Source organism: Poecile atricapillus, chromosome 1, assembly GCF_030490865.1.
Source record: "Poecile atricapillus isolate bPoeAtr1 chromosome 1, bPoeAtr1.hap1, whole genome shotgun sequence".
Classification (NCBI taxonomy): Eukaryota; Metazoa; Chordata; class Aves; order Passeriformes; family Paridae; genus Poecile; species Poecile atricapillus.
In genome coordinates, this window is record NC_081249.1 from 124,899,169 (window position 1) to 124,913,005 (window position 13,837).

Below are 13,837 nucleotides of genomic sequence, written 5' to 3' on the forward strand. Positions count from 1 at the left end.
ATAAGTTCACCTTCTTCTCTCAGCCAAGTAGTCTCACTTGCAATTTTGTCTGTGTTTGTGCATTTCCTCCCTCAATCCAGAAATACATCCAAGAAGCCAGGAATCTGGGCAGCACCATTCGGCAGCCCAAACTCTCTAACCTCTCTCCATCGGTAATTGCACAAACAAACTGGAAGTTTGTAGAAGGCTTGTTGAAGGAATGCCGAAATAAGGTAAGAGAGAATAATTCTGCTCTCCTGCCCCTCATATCCATCCTTTCTGGACCATTTTATACCCAGTATCTTCGAACCCCACCACTTTTCTGCCAGCTGTTTCTGCTTTATCCTTAGAAGGATTTTTGCATGGTGGTGAGAAATTAATGAAGAGATAATGTATTCAGAAATTCTGCAAGGAGCAGAGACTTTATCAAGCAGATTTATGATAGAGATTGAACATTCTGAAGGGTCTTTACCATCCTGCTGCCCAAGACTATTATAGCACATTTCAGTTATAACTAATGAGACAGTACTATTTCAACAAAAGTGAATAGTCCAAAAGAGAGGCTTGTGGTGAAAATACAGCAGCTTTTCTCATAACTACATTTCTGAGGTGTAACTTTTTAAGCACTTAACAAAGAAATCTGGCATTAGTTTGTAGACATGCTTCACCAGTATATATTTGACAACATGTTAATCTGAAGTAAATGTTAATGATTATAAAAATACAGCAAAGAGAATAATTATGAAATACACACATTCTTGCCTAAAGTCAGTGGAGGTACTGCATGAGTAGTTATATGATACTCATACTACTATATGAGTAGTTATATACAACTTTTTTTTAATATATACAACTTTTCATAAAACTAATTTTTCATAAAAAATATTTAATATGTGCATCTACTTCTGATTTCATTTTATGGAACTGTCCAGATAATCCCCATCCCTTAATAGAGGCACAATAGATGGTGAAAAGTTTTGAAGGTAGACTTGTCTCTGTGACAGTGAGAAATTGCCAGAGGGAGTGAGGGGGAGAAGCAGCTAGGGATTAACTTGGACTTCTTAATCTCCACCAAGACTGTGCAGGGGGCATAAGGGAGTATTCCACATTTGAAAGTGAGTCTAGAATAGGAACAAAAATGAAAAAAATGTTTAAGAGATGAGTGGAACTGATTCCCTCACCATTTTTTTTCTCCAGTTGGTTGTATGATGAATATATTGTGACTGAAAGACTCTACCTCCAGAGCTGGTGAAAGTTTTGTTGGCCAGTATGAAATTGGGTACAGTTTAGGAGAATATGGCTCGTCAGGAAGCTCAAGAGGTGCACCCCAGAATGGGTTTGGTTTAATCCAAATGCCCTTCTGGCAGAACAGCATCTCCCAGGAGTAACAATACCCGTGCTGCTTGGGAACACTTGGGTGCATTCACCTCCCCTAGGAGGAGGTGGACGAAGTGTCCTGCTCTTGTCCTGCATCCAGTACTCACCAGGCTTCAAAACTACCCCAGATCTGTGTTTTGTGGCCTTGCTGCTGAGCATCCAGCTTGTTAATGTGTGACCTGCTGTTCCCTTTGTTGGGGTTACTCTGTGGAGGATGATGTGCCTGTTTGCAAACCCTTTCTTGGAAAAATAGATCAGCACTGGTGCTGTCCTGCCTTGAAAACCAGGGATAAAAGAAGTGCAGTTCTGCACTAATGCCAGAAATATATATATATACAGCCAGTTTTTCTGCCAAAACTTTGTTGTCATGTGCTTCTTTATTGGTCATTTAAAAGTGATCTTGAAATTTCCTGGGAGAGATTTACCTCTCTTTTGCCTTGTCCTTTTTGAGACTAAGAGGATGCTGGTTGAGAAAATGGGTCGAGAAGCTGTGGAACTTGGTCATGGTGAAGTGAATATCACAGGAGTGGAAGAGAACACCCTGATAGCCAGTCTGTGTGACCTCTTAGAAAGAATATGGAGCCATGGTCTGCAAGTCAAACAGGTGAGGAATAAATATTCCTATACATTGCAGAGCACGCTTTCCTGAAGTTCTGTTATGCTTTCCCTCTCTCTGCTTTCAGAGGACACCTTTAGTGTATATGTAGATGTGTTAAAATACTTGTGTGTCCCCCAGGCCTTTTTATGTCAGTTCCTACCCTCTTGTCTGTCTCCATGTTGTGGGGTATGTGCAAGTGTACCTGTAGATGTGTTCCAGAGATGACTTCTTGGAAGAATCTCCATTTTACCCGGGGTTATTTGTTTAGTTTGGTGGGTTTTGGTAGATTTTTTTTTTAATAGGGTGGTGAAGAAAACCTATTGCTGTGTTCTTAATATTTTTGTAAATGAAGTTGTATAGGTTACTAGGCAGCATATCCTAAAGGTGCTTTCAGTGGGATGGGGGAATTGTTTTCCTGAAGGATAATTTGGTACTTCAAAGTAAGTCTTGGTATTTTGGTTCTTTTTGAGTGATGTAGGGGTACTTAAATTATGGTTACAAGATCACTAGCTAGAGATGCTGGGGTTTTGTATGAAATTAATAACTGTTTTGCTCTTCTGTTTGGAGTCCCTTGTGGGACAACATGGAGTTTGGAGGGCCTTTACCAAGTTCTCCCTTGTACAAAGGAGTAGCAAGGGTGGAGAAGATTGACTTTTTTTTGAAGGAATATATGTTCATAATCCAGACAACTGTAATCCAGTATCTCTGTTCCCAGCACCCAAACACCAGTGTTTAACTCTGCTCTCCTTCAAACTATACAACAGTTTTCTATGTGAAGATTTATCATGTGATTCTCTCCCTTCCCTCTTGTATATCACTTAGGATAGAAGCTGTACTGCTTTCGTCTTAGAAGACAGAGCATCAGTATACTCTGCTTCAACCCAGATTTGGGCCTTTCAGACCACCAGACGGCCAACCCTTCATAAGGTTAATGCTTTGGATTGATTGCAGATGTTGGCAAACAGTGCTGAATGGTGGAATAGAATAGAGGCCTGATGGAGGAAGTGCAGTGTATCTCATAGTATGATCCAGAGTTTAAAAAAATAAAAAGTAAAAAAGCACCACCTGTGCTCTGTGTGCTCTGGCCTTTATGAAATATGCAAAAGCCTGCTGTTTCATACATTGATTTTGTTTTATTTTTCAATAATGAGCCAAGGAAGACTCTTCTTTCTCAACTGACCATAGTAATGAGGATGGCTTTCCTTCCACCAATCCCTGCTTTTACCTCTTCCCTGCTGATGAACCCCAGTAGTCCTACATTAGCTACCTACTGATTTTTCCACGTGCAAAGGGAATCCATGCCTTCCGTTCTCCCGAGCAAAGCAGGGGAGTTGTGATGTAGGATCTAATGACTGAAGTAGTCCGGACTTTCAGAAGGCCTTGGTTATTCCCTTGCCCATTCTCTGTCCCTCTGCTTTCCTTAGGCTGTCTTCCTTCCCCTTATAGATCCAGCTTGCATCATCATTGCTATTTGGTGAAGTTAAAGGAGAGGTCCACGGTGCTGAAGGAGCGGGCAGACACTGCATGAGTTCTCACATTCATCATGGTTGTTGACATCGATTTGCTGCAGGATCCTTTGTTGCTGCTTTCTGTGATCTGTTGCAGCTCTCCTTGCCATGGCAGCTGGTTGCTGAACACTAGACTGTGTGTGCATGTGTGTGTTTATTGGGAGAAAACACAGTTTTGGATGTAACTCTTTGCTGGGTGATATTTTCATGTTCTTTTTTTATCTGTTTATAATAAGACTTGTTGTTTTGGCTTTCCGTGTTGGATCTGTCAGGTATGCACAAGACACAATGGATTTTTTATATCCTCACCACTGAATGCATATTTTTAATAGATTTCTGTCAGCACAGATGTTACAGACACTCTAGGATTTATTCTTCTGGAGGCATGCCACTTCTGGAATAAACCCTCATGATCAATAGTTCTTTATGTCAACTGTTGGGAGCTCTGGGATGGCAATGGTTAGAGATTTTTAAATATAGTTTAAAAAACTTTTAAAGATGAACCATCATTGCTGCACTTCTGGGAAGGCACTTAGATAATTTTAGGTTAAATTGATAGTGCAGAATTGACAACTATTGCTTTACAGTCATGGTTTCTTTCTGCACAAAGCTGTAAACAAAAATATGGCCTTATAATATGACAGCTTTTCTGAAATGCAGAATTGCTAGATCTTTACTGGGATTTCAGGTTAATGCAGTAATTTAGGAAGATATGTAATACTAATTTTCTGTAAGTAAGTCCAATTGATGTGCTGCAAAAATCTGTTTGCTTACTGCTGCCTTTCTGCAGGCTTGGAAGCTTTTGGTTTATTATGTGAAATATTTTATGATGAATCCCACAATCTTTGTAGTTTCCCAGTAAAAGATTTCCTTACTCTCTGCTTTAAGCAACCAAGGGTTTAAGAAAGCAACATAATGAGCAAGGTGCACCTTTTAACACCATTTGATGGATTCATCTTGGCGTAAACACAGATTCCCAAATTTAAACTTTTAAGTTGTTTTTACAATGTGTAAAACTGGGTTTTTTTTGCTGATAAGCTTTCACTGTCCTGCTTATATTTTGGGATATCTTACTGTGTTTTTTATTATCCAGGTGCTTTGCCTGATGAAATTGAGGGGACTCTTTTGAGAGTCTAAAAATGGGCAACATTTATCCATAGCTGTGAATTACCCTGGAAGGAGCAGGGCTTGGCCTGGATGTGTCTTGCTCAGGCTGGCTCTGTCTCCTGTCATTTCACTGCTGGAGAAGCAGGCAGGGAGAGACCCACAGGACAGGTCACAGCCTCAGATTTCGAACTCCACATTCACACAGCATTTTACAAGCCTTTGAATGTTTTCTTGTCATGGTAATGAACTAAGAGGGAGGAGTTCCTTTGACTTTTTCCTGTTACCAGAACCATTTAATCCCAGTAGTCTGACTCTTGCTTTTCCTTCTCAGCCTCTTTACAGCTCCCAAGCGCCTCCAACTGTGTCTTGTTTTTGGCTTTTACCACAGAGTTTATAGGGAGAAACATCTTTAAAGCAAGTTTTTGTCATGGCTGATATTTTCAATGATGTTTCAAACTTCTTTTTTTTTTTTTTTGATTCAGCTGGTAGTGATTTCTTTAACTAATATTTTTTAATTTTAGGGAAAGTCTGCTTTGTGGTCTCATCTGTTACATTACCTAGAAAACAGACAAAGAAGAACCACATCAGGCAGCTTCAGTACCTCAGGTAAGGTTGGCATCTGCTGGAAGAAGATGAATAAAAGCTGTAAGAGCTGCCTGCAGATTTACACCATATAGGGTTTTCTTCCCTTGGAAATATCTTCACTCAATATAACTGAATCAAGTGTTACACCTGCTATAGGTTTAATATGGGCCTGGTATATTATCTCAATATATTTTATGAAAAATAAACTGGTTTGTATTGAGCCCACTTGTTTGGGTCTGGGATCTGGCTACCATGGTAGTCAGAAACCAGAAATAGCTGATGCTTCAGAGATAGGCTTTAAAATGGATTGCTCTGGTACATCATCCTCCATGTGACACACAGGCTCTGCATGACTGGCAGAGCAAATGATCTTTTGGGTGGGGGTGGAAAACAAGTATAAGCACATAAAATTATGCTGTACACCCTGAAGTTTTACATTATGGCTTGAAAAACAACTGAACAGGAGGCTTATTTTTTGAAACATAAACCGAAGAAACATATTTTTGTTGTATCAAGTGTTGCAGTAGAAGCAATATTGTACATAGGATCCACTGATAATATATTTCTAGGATTATTACTGTAATCCTTAAACATTACTTCTTGTGTCAGGGGCATAGGATATAAATTTGGAGAGAACAATAGGTTTGGGGGAGGCAGTGGGTACCTTTTTTATTTAAAGCTGCTGTGAACAAAGATTTGAACATTAGTAACATGCAATCAAAACCATAGGTTTGGAAATTTTATGGTCTCCTGAATGTCCCTTAGTTCTTAGTGGTTTTGTACATTAGAATAAGTCACAATCAATTCTGTGCTTTGTAACTTGGGATTGAGGGCATGTTGATTGTATTCAACATAGAACTTCATTCTGGAGTGGAATTTGAAAGATAAGAGTAATTATCTTGCTTGAAAACCCCAAAATGTTGTATTTAAAAAACAGTGGTGCTACAGGTGTGTGCAGGGTAATAGCTCAGTAAGCACAGGAGGTGTGGAGTGCTGGGTACTCTATATGTTTATATGTATATAAATATAAACATATTTATATAATATGTTTATATTTATATACATATAAATAATATAATATAAAATAGATTTATATAATATAATATAATATAATATATAAATATGTTTATATAATATAAACATATTTAACACTGTTCTCAGGTGTCAACAGTGCCAGCCAGAGTTACTTACACAACAAGAAAACAGGGTAGTCTTTAGAAAGACTAAGTTGCTGAATTTATTTTTTAATTACTAATTTGATTACTATAGGTCTTAAGCTGTTTGATGTCATACCAATTTCAGCTGAATCTAAGCTCAGTAAAGTGTTGGTGCTCAGTGTGTGCTGATCTGTAGAACCATCTGTGTAGCATATTAGATTTTCATGTCATTTGGAGTGGAAATACACCACAGTACCTTCACAGAGTCACCAGTAATACAAGAGTGCAAATTGGTGTTAATTTACCTTCTTTTTTTATATTGATTTTAGAATCTTTAGATGGATTTCTGCTAACAAGAAATTGTTTTCTTCTGAATCTAGGAATACTTCTTGATTCAGAAAGACGAAAATCTGATACAAGTCCAGCCATGTCACCTCTCAGAATCTCTCTCATCCAGGATATGAGGTGAGTTTGAACTGTTAAACAACCCAGAAGCCCCCTGAGATTTGCATACTTGTTTCTGTGTCTACTGTGCACCATCCAGAAAAGCCTGTGTTGCCTGCAGCAGGAGGGGGCTGTGGGGAAGGAACCTGTTGAACCATTTAAAAGTAGATAGTTCAGTGTTTTCATTGACCTTTACAGAAATAGGTTTCATACTGAGGAGGTTTTATATTGTCAGAGGTATTAACTTACGGAAATAACACGACAGAGATTTCATATTTCTAACATTTAGTGTATTGGTTTATTTCCACAGAGGTGAGGGAGTAGTGTTTGTGTTTTCCCAGTCATTGCTGAGTTGGTTGCGTAGTTCTGAGACCACTTTTGCTTCCTAGGGAAGAATGCAGTTTAAAGAACTTGTTTGATCTAAATAATGGGTTTACCTAACATTCAGTACTGTAGTGTGAACAAAACTACAGGTTCTGCCCAATGCCTTCTTTTCAGTACACTGAAAAAATGCAATATGCAGAACTTCTGAAACAACCTTGACAGGAATTTTCTATTCCTTCTTTTTTCTACTCCCTCTTTTTTCTTTCAGCATCCATTTTTTTCAATAGGGAGGAATTAATTGAGGATTTGCTTGTCTTATTAAAATACACCATTTGTGTCTTGTGTGCAAGAAAATCTTCTCCTGAGCATGCAAAGACAATATTTAATTTTCCAAAGCATCCAGCCATAAATATTGCAGCGATAAGGTCCAGAATGGGTCCTAAATCATGTGAGACAATGGGCCTGGCATAGAATTTTGTAAATAGGGCACTGCATTGCAGATATTTCCTTTTCAGGATCTTATTCTCTTAGAGCTAGATTGCAGGGATTTTTTTTTTTTATTGTGTTGAATATTAAGGTGATTATGTTTCTTTTTCCCAAAATTTACCTGATATTTTGTGTTCTTTGGGAAACTTCAGCCTAGCTTGGTTCAAAAGAACTGTCATGCTTTGACAATACCAAGCATGTCTTTTTATTTTTCTTTTTTTTACAGGCATATCCAGAACATAAGTGAGATCAAAACAGATGTTGGCAAGGCCAGAGCCTGGGTTCGCCTCTCTATGGAAAAGAAGTTGCTTTCTAGGCATCTGAAACAGTTGCTTTCAGATCATGAACTCACAAAGTAAGATGGTTTATCTTGGGCAAAGCTTTTAAAAAAATTAAAATCTGTATAATAGTTTGGTTTCAAAAATCCAGGTGTGCCTATTTTTGGATCTGCTTAGCAGTGTGCAGAAGGCATGGAACAAACTGGCCTTCCAAGTGTGTGAGCTGTTTGGGAATTAGGATTCAATGCTGAGGTTCTTCACATGTGTTTTTACATTTATAGCCTGCTTAACAGCATAAGGTGAATTGCTTTCCTAATAGTCACATACAGTGTTTACTATGTGGAAATGAAAGCCATAGTAATTGTCATTAACTTCAGTTGAAGATTTCTTTCTGGAGACAGCTTAACCTATGCTGTCTGCTCTTCCTTTCCTCTCCTTCCACTCACCAACTTCCAAGGAATTTCTTCCCCAATCCCCCTGAAGCCCAACAGCTAATTATTTGAGATTTGCCTTGTCTTGTATTATGTTGGACTTCCTGATGAAGCTGTGGCCTTCAGTGAATAAGGAAAAGCTGAAGGATGGAGCAAGGACAGCTAATAAATCTACCTGTATCTCCAAATTAAGGTTAAGCCTCTCCAGTGAAGTCAACAGTTCAGATCAGGTTAAATTTAGCAGTGCTTGTCCCATGCAGAGCAAGTGCTGTGAGAGGGCTTTCCACACACCACCACACTCCATGTACCCCCACAAAAGAAAATGAAAAAAAACCTCTTTAAACACTAGCCAGTGTACTCTTATCTATCAGGAAGATTCTGCAGCAAAAGTATGTTTAAAATGAAAATGACAAAGGAGTAACTTACACTGGATAACATCAATTCTCTTTAATCTCCTGTGCTGTGTGCTGGGTATTTAGGTGTCCTACTTAGAGAGCTGTTCTAGGCAGCATGGTTTGAAAGTGTGCCCCACTTGTTTTTAGAGAAAGCAGTGCCAAGTTCAGTGCGGTACTAAAAGTAATGGTGCTACTTTTGCCATTTTACACTTAACAAGATGGTGCTTTGTTCTTTTCTGAAGCAGCTGTTAGATGTTTTAATTATCCCATTCTCTTTACTTGACATTTGTTAACAAATGTAAGGAAAATGTAACATGTTTAGTTTCTTTCTAGTCTGCAAAAGGAACGGAGAGAAATCACATGGCTTCATTCTCCTGAGACCTTTATGTGCTCAGGGAAACAGAGAAACCTTACCCTTTGAAGGGACAGGTCAGCACATACCCTGACAGGCTGTCAAACATGTGATTCAGATTGTGCAAATGAAACTCACACATGGGCACCTGTGAGATTTTTGTGGCTTTACCACTCTTGTGGCTACAGGCAGGTTAGGTTAATTTAAGGCTTGGTCTCTTTATTTTCATTGAACATTTCCTGTCAGTCTCTAGTGTTAGGTTTGTTATGTGAGAACATGTCTTTATGTTGATTATCATTGATTAGTTTTGCAAGTTTCTGTCTTGTGACTTTCTGACTTTTTTGTAAATTGATACCTGAAATTGAGAGGAGTTGTCAGGATGCCCTCCTGGCAGGAATGTCCTATCCATGGCTGTGTCAGCATTTTTAATACCTAATTCCTGCATTCTTGAGGGTTTAGATATTCCTGCAATATCAGTTGTGTTTTGATATATTTTGGCATGCTCTTCTTTTAAGATTATTCCCAACACTTTTATTATGTATTGGTTGCCACTTTTACATGCCTATCATTTTGGTTATGTCAGGAGCTGTATACTATCAACACTGAAACTATTCCCTGGATTAATGTGCAGGTTGTTGTAGGCCCTGGGTGATCACCTATAGCCAAATACAAGCAGAGAGCCCCAGTTTTTGCCTTATGTCCTTTGAGAACAGTCTTCTGTCGTACATCATGTGCTGGAAAACTCTCCCATGGCACCCTCTGCTCAGAAGTAACTTAGGAGAGTTCTCTTTACTTCAGTTCTGTCATTTTACATGGTCAAAAGAAGTCAGAATGTTTTTTGAGAAAGTGCAAAATTCCTTTTTCCATTTTGGGGTGTTTTTGGGTGGGAGAAGACCCTTGGACCAAATGTTACGTTTGAGGGGTGGAAGATAATGAGAACTGGACTGATTCACTTTGGAGATGTCAGCCTTGCAGAGAGAGTCAGTGTATCTTGGCACACTGAAAACTCTTGACTCTCCCAGTATCACTTCTCGTTTGTAATCACTTGCCCATTATTCATAGTGTACCTAATAAATTTGCACAGTAGAAAACATTTCACTGAAAGCATCTTGTTACTGTGACAGATTATGTGTTGTGTTTTGCTTTGTCAGAAAACTCTACAAGCGTTATGCATTCCTCCGCTGCGATGATGAAAAAGAACAATTCTTGTATCATCTCCTGTCATTCAATGCTGTTGATTACTTTTGCTTTACCAATGTTTTCACAACAATCTGTAAGTATTTGCTTTCCCTGCAACTCTGATTTCCAGATTTGGTTGAGTCCTTGTCCAAAATTCTAAACAGCTCTGAGCAACATGCTCTAATATAATTGTTCTGCTTTTCTCCCCTGGGATCCATCTGTGTGTGCTGTATTGCTGTTTCCATGATCTTCTCTGGTGGACAGGAGTTTCTTTCTCTGTCACTTTTGTTTCTAGCTTAGTAAAATACATAGCTCTAATAATTCTAGTTGGGGGTGAGTTCTCAGCTGAAATTTTTGTGATTGGCTTGTTTGCATGATACTAAATAAGCGCAGTATGGGTTGTTCACTATCAAGGTAAGAATATTAATGCATGCTGGGAATTAAAAGCTTTCCTATTTTGTGCTCAGGTTACTTTGCTGCATGCATGTCACTGGGTTTGGGGTAACAATGAAATGCCTGTTGAAGGCTGCATCAGAACTCCTCAATGTATTTTTTTATTTTTTTTCTTCTTCTTTTGTTAAAAAGATACCCTAGAGAAACTTTTAAGCTATTGTTGATGCTTAAGTGTGTTACAGAGTTCTCAAAGATCTGTGTGCTTGCTGCCACAGGACCTCACTGGGAAGGAAAAATAAGGAAAGACTTTTGCAAGGCTTATAAAATTGGGGGTGGGATATGTGAAAGGACTATCCTTGGTAGTGTTTTGTGATTCATACTTGTGTGTATGAAAGACAAAGCAAACAGACATCCAAGGAAAATAACTTTTGGTCTTGCAGGCAAGTTCTGGATAACATGAAAATCTGGTCTGCTGGATGCAGTTAAATTGTCACTTACTTTAGGACTATCAGCACAGAAAATAAAAAGGGAAACATTTTAATTCATTCTTAAATGCTATTAGCATTGGGCTTTTAAGAAAATCCAACCACCAAATGCTTTCTCAAGGGCACTGACAGCTGAGGAGATGCTGAAGGAGAAATGCATTAAACGCCTCAGCTGAAAAGCCCTGACTGTAATCTGCTTATGCACTATGAGAGAAGGGCAGAAAGCCAAGAAACACAGTGACCATTCATAGAATTGGATTTTATTATAAAAGGTTGGTTAACAGAGGGCTGTGCAGGAGATGCTGGGTGGTGGAAGAGCATATGCCTCAAGAGGCAGAGGAGGGACTGCAGCTCAGGTGATATTGCATGGAATTACTCACAGGTAGACCAGGGGACCAGAAAGCCTTTGTGCATATGTATGGTGCTATTCAGAAGGGTAAAAATTTGCTCGTTCTTCTAAGAAATTGCTAAGACCTAAAGTTAGCATAACTTAGAGTGGCATGGCACAGAGAAATTGCTGTATTTTCACTGGATTTGTTCAGCCATGGTAGTGAATGCTGCTGCCATCCATGCCTGTAAAAAAAGGCTGCAGCTAGTACCTGAGTAGGACCTGGGGGAAGTTGTGCAGTGTGCTGAGCTACAGTGCAATCCTGAATACAGGAATGTCATGTCTTTACTTCCTTGTCACTAAGCTGAGGATAAGTAACCATCTTTGTGCCATGTTGTGAGGTTGGTAAATAAAAAGGGATTACACTCATAGGGAGGCATTATTCCATCTGAACTTCTTTCTTCACTTGACACTGTTCTGCTGTCAGCTCTGCTTCTTAGTGGCTGCTGTGTATGTGTATGCTTCCCCATTGTCAGTCAGTGCTCAGTGTGTAAGTGTCAGCATGATTAAATAGGATCTCTGATGTTCTTCTAACATTTCATGGTACTGCAGTGCTGTTTTACAAATTTATCCCTCTCTTTACTGAAGAGGTTACATAATTATCCTTCTGCATTTTTGAAGTGTTCTTTCTTTTGTGTTTGCAGTGATACCATACCATATATTGATTGTTCCCAGCAAGAAACTTGGTGGCTCAATGTTCACAGCCAATCCTTGGATCTGTATTTCTGGGGAACTGGGTGAAACAGGAGTCCTGCAGATTCCCAGGAATATATTAGAAATGACTTTTGAGGTTTGTGTTACTTGATACAAAACCCAATTTGGATGTTCTGTTTGTTCAGTTTTAAATTCTCCTCTTGCTGTACCACCTTGCCATACATTTCCTCTTTGTGGTTAGTCACAGATAGTTTGTGCCTGTGTATAGAACATTTAACCTATATTTAATAACATGCAGAGCAAAATAACTGACAATTCCTTAGTGCAAGGGATAGACAAGACTGTCTTTTATCTTACAACTGTGGGAGGTGTCATATCCTCTTCTGCTGGAAAACAAAGACGTGATTCTGCTCTGATTTTTGCATGTGTATTGTGTGCATTGGGTAAAATTGAATTGAAAAATCTAGTTCTGCTCTGTGCAGATCAAAATAGTGTTTAACAAAGCAAGCAAACAAACAAAAACAAGTAAAGCAGGCTACCACTAAAAAGTCCAGAACCGACCATGCAGTCAGAAACAGAAACATTTCTGAGTTTCTATCTGTGCACTTTCCCTAATGATTTACTCCCCCAACATGCTACTTTTTTTCAGTTTCCTCTGACAAACTCTTTGTTTAATTTGCAGTGCCAGAACCTGGGAAAACTGACCACAGTGCAAATAGGACATGATAATTCAGGACTGTATGCCAAGTGGCTTGTGGAATACGTTATGGTCAGAAATGAAATAACAGGGCATACTTACAAGTAAGTATCATCCTGACATTTCATGTGGGGTAAGTAGAATTTCTGCAGGGAGCTGGCACAGTAGGGCTTGTTTGATTAGAAAGGTCTGATCTCCTGGGACTCTGTGTCTACAGTTGCCTCGACCTGAAGGCACAGAAAGATTGTTTGGCTGCTGGCATTAAACAAATCGTGGTTTTTATGAGTTCAAACAGGGTTTGTAGTTTGCAGATGTTCATGTCTCATATCAGTGTGTTGGTGGAGAGGATGAGTTCACTGCTGTGCAGCTTAGAAATAATCCACTTTGAGCCCAAGGAAGAAACAGCAAGTTAGAGCTTGCTGCTTGCCAAATATAGGTGGTATTTTATATTAGGACTGGGTATTCCAGGTACTATAGAGACACCTTTGGACACAAGCTGGAACACAAGGCCTTGTGAGTGTTAGAAACCTGTGTTTGCGTGGGGAAAGTAAAGGAACCAAATTTACGGTGATAATTAAATTTATTTGTGTTAGATACAGCATAGTTTGATGCCCTGTCCTTTGTTTAGAGGAGCTGTCGTGCTCGCACTTATGTCAAATTGGTGGGTAAGTCCCCTCAGCTCTCCATGCCAGTTCATTTGTAATTAAATGAAGAGGAAAGATTCTATTTTTGGATGCTGTTCAGTTTTCCAATTAAGCTGATTAAACTGCCATCAACATTGGTTCAGAGAAAGTGATAATGAGCAAATGAGCATGTGTGCTTTCTAGTGTCTGGTTTAATACCCCAATTCAGTAGAAGTACTGGTGTGCTGGCATTTATGCATATGTTTGGGTTGTGGGGTTTTTCTGCAGCTGGTCTGCTATGTAGCATATTCAGTGTATTTCTTCACCCACCTAGAGGATGTAGTAGGATTTCCCCTTTTATCCATTTTTCCTTAAATCATGTGCTACATATGAGACT

At 39.1% G+C, this 13,837-nt stretch overlaps 1 protein-coding gene across 2 annotated transcripts in view; it reads left to right on the forward strand.

Annotated features, from left to right (window-relative positions):
• Positions 1 to 13,837, forward strand: part of DENND5A (DENN domain containing 5A) — a 64,293-nt gene that overhangs the window by 42,608 nt on the left and 7,848 nt on the right. For both annotated transcript variants that reach the window (XM_058838343.1, XM_058838351.1), the window contains exons 11-18: positions 81 to 212; positions 1,808 to 1,960; positions 5,091 to 5,175; positions 6,692 to 6,776; positions 7,792 to 7,920; positions 10,173 to 10,294; positions 12,111 to 12,256; positions 12,803 to 12,921. In XM_058838343.1, the coding sequence (XP_058694326.1) occupies positions 81 to 212; positions 1,808 to 1,960; positions 5,091 to 5,175; positions 6,692 to 6,776; positions 7,792 to 7,920; positions 10,173 to 10,294; positions 12,111 to 12,256; positions 12,803 to 12,921 (971 nt within the window). The remainder of the gene's footprint in view (positions 1 to 80; positions 213 to 1,807; positions 1,961 to 5,090; positions 5,176 to 6,691; positions 6,777 to 7,791; positions 7,921 to 10,172; positions 10,295 to 12,110; positions 12,257 to 12,802; positions 12,922 to 13,837) is intronic.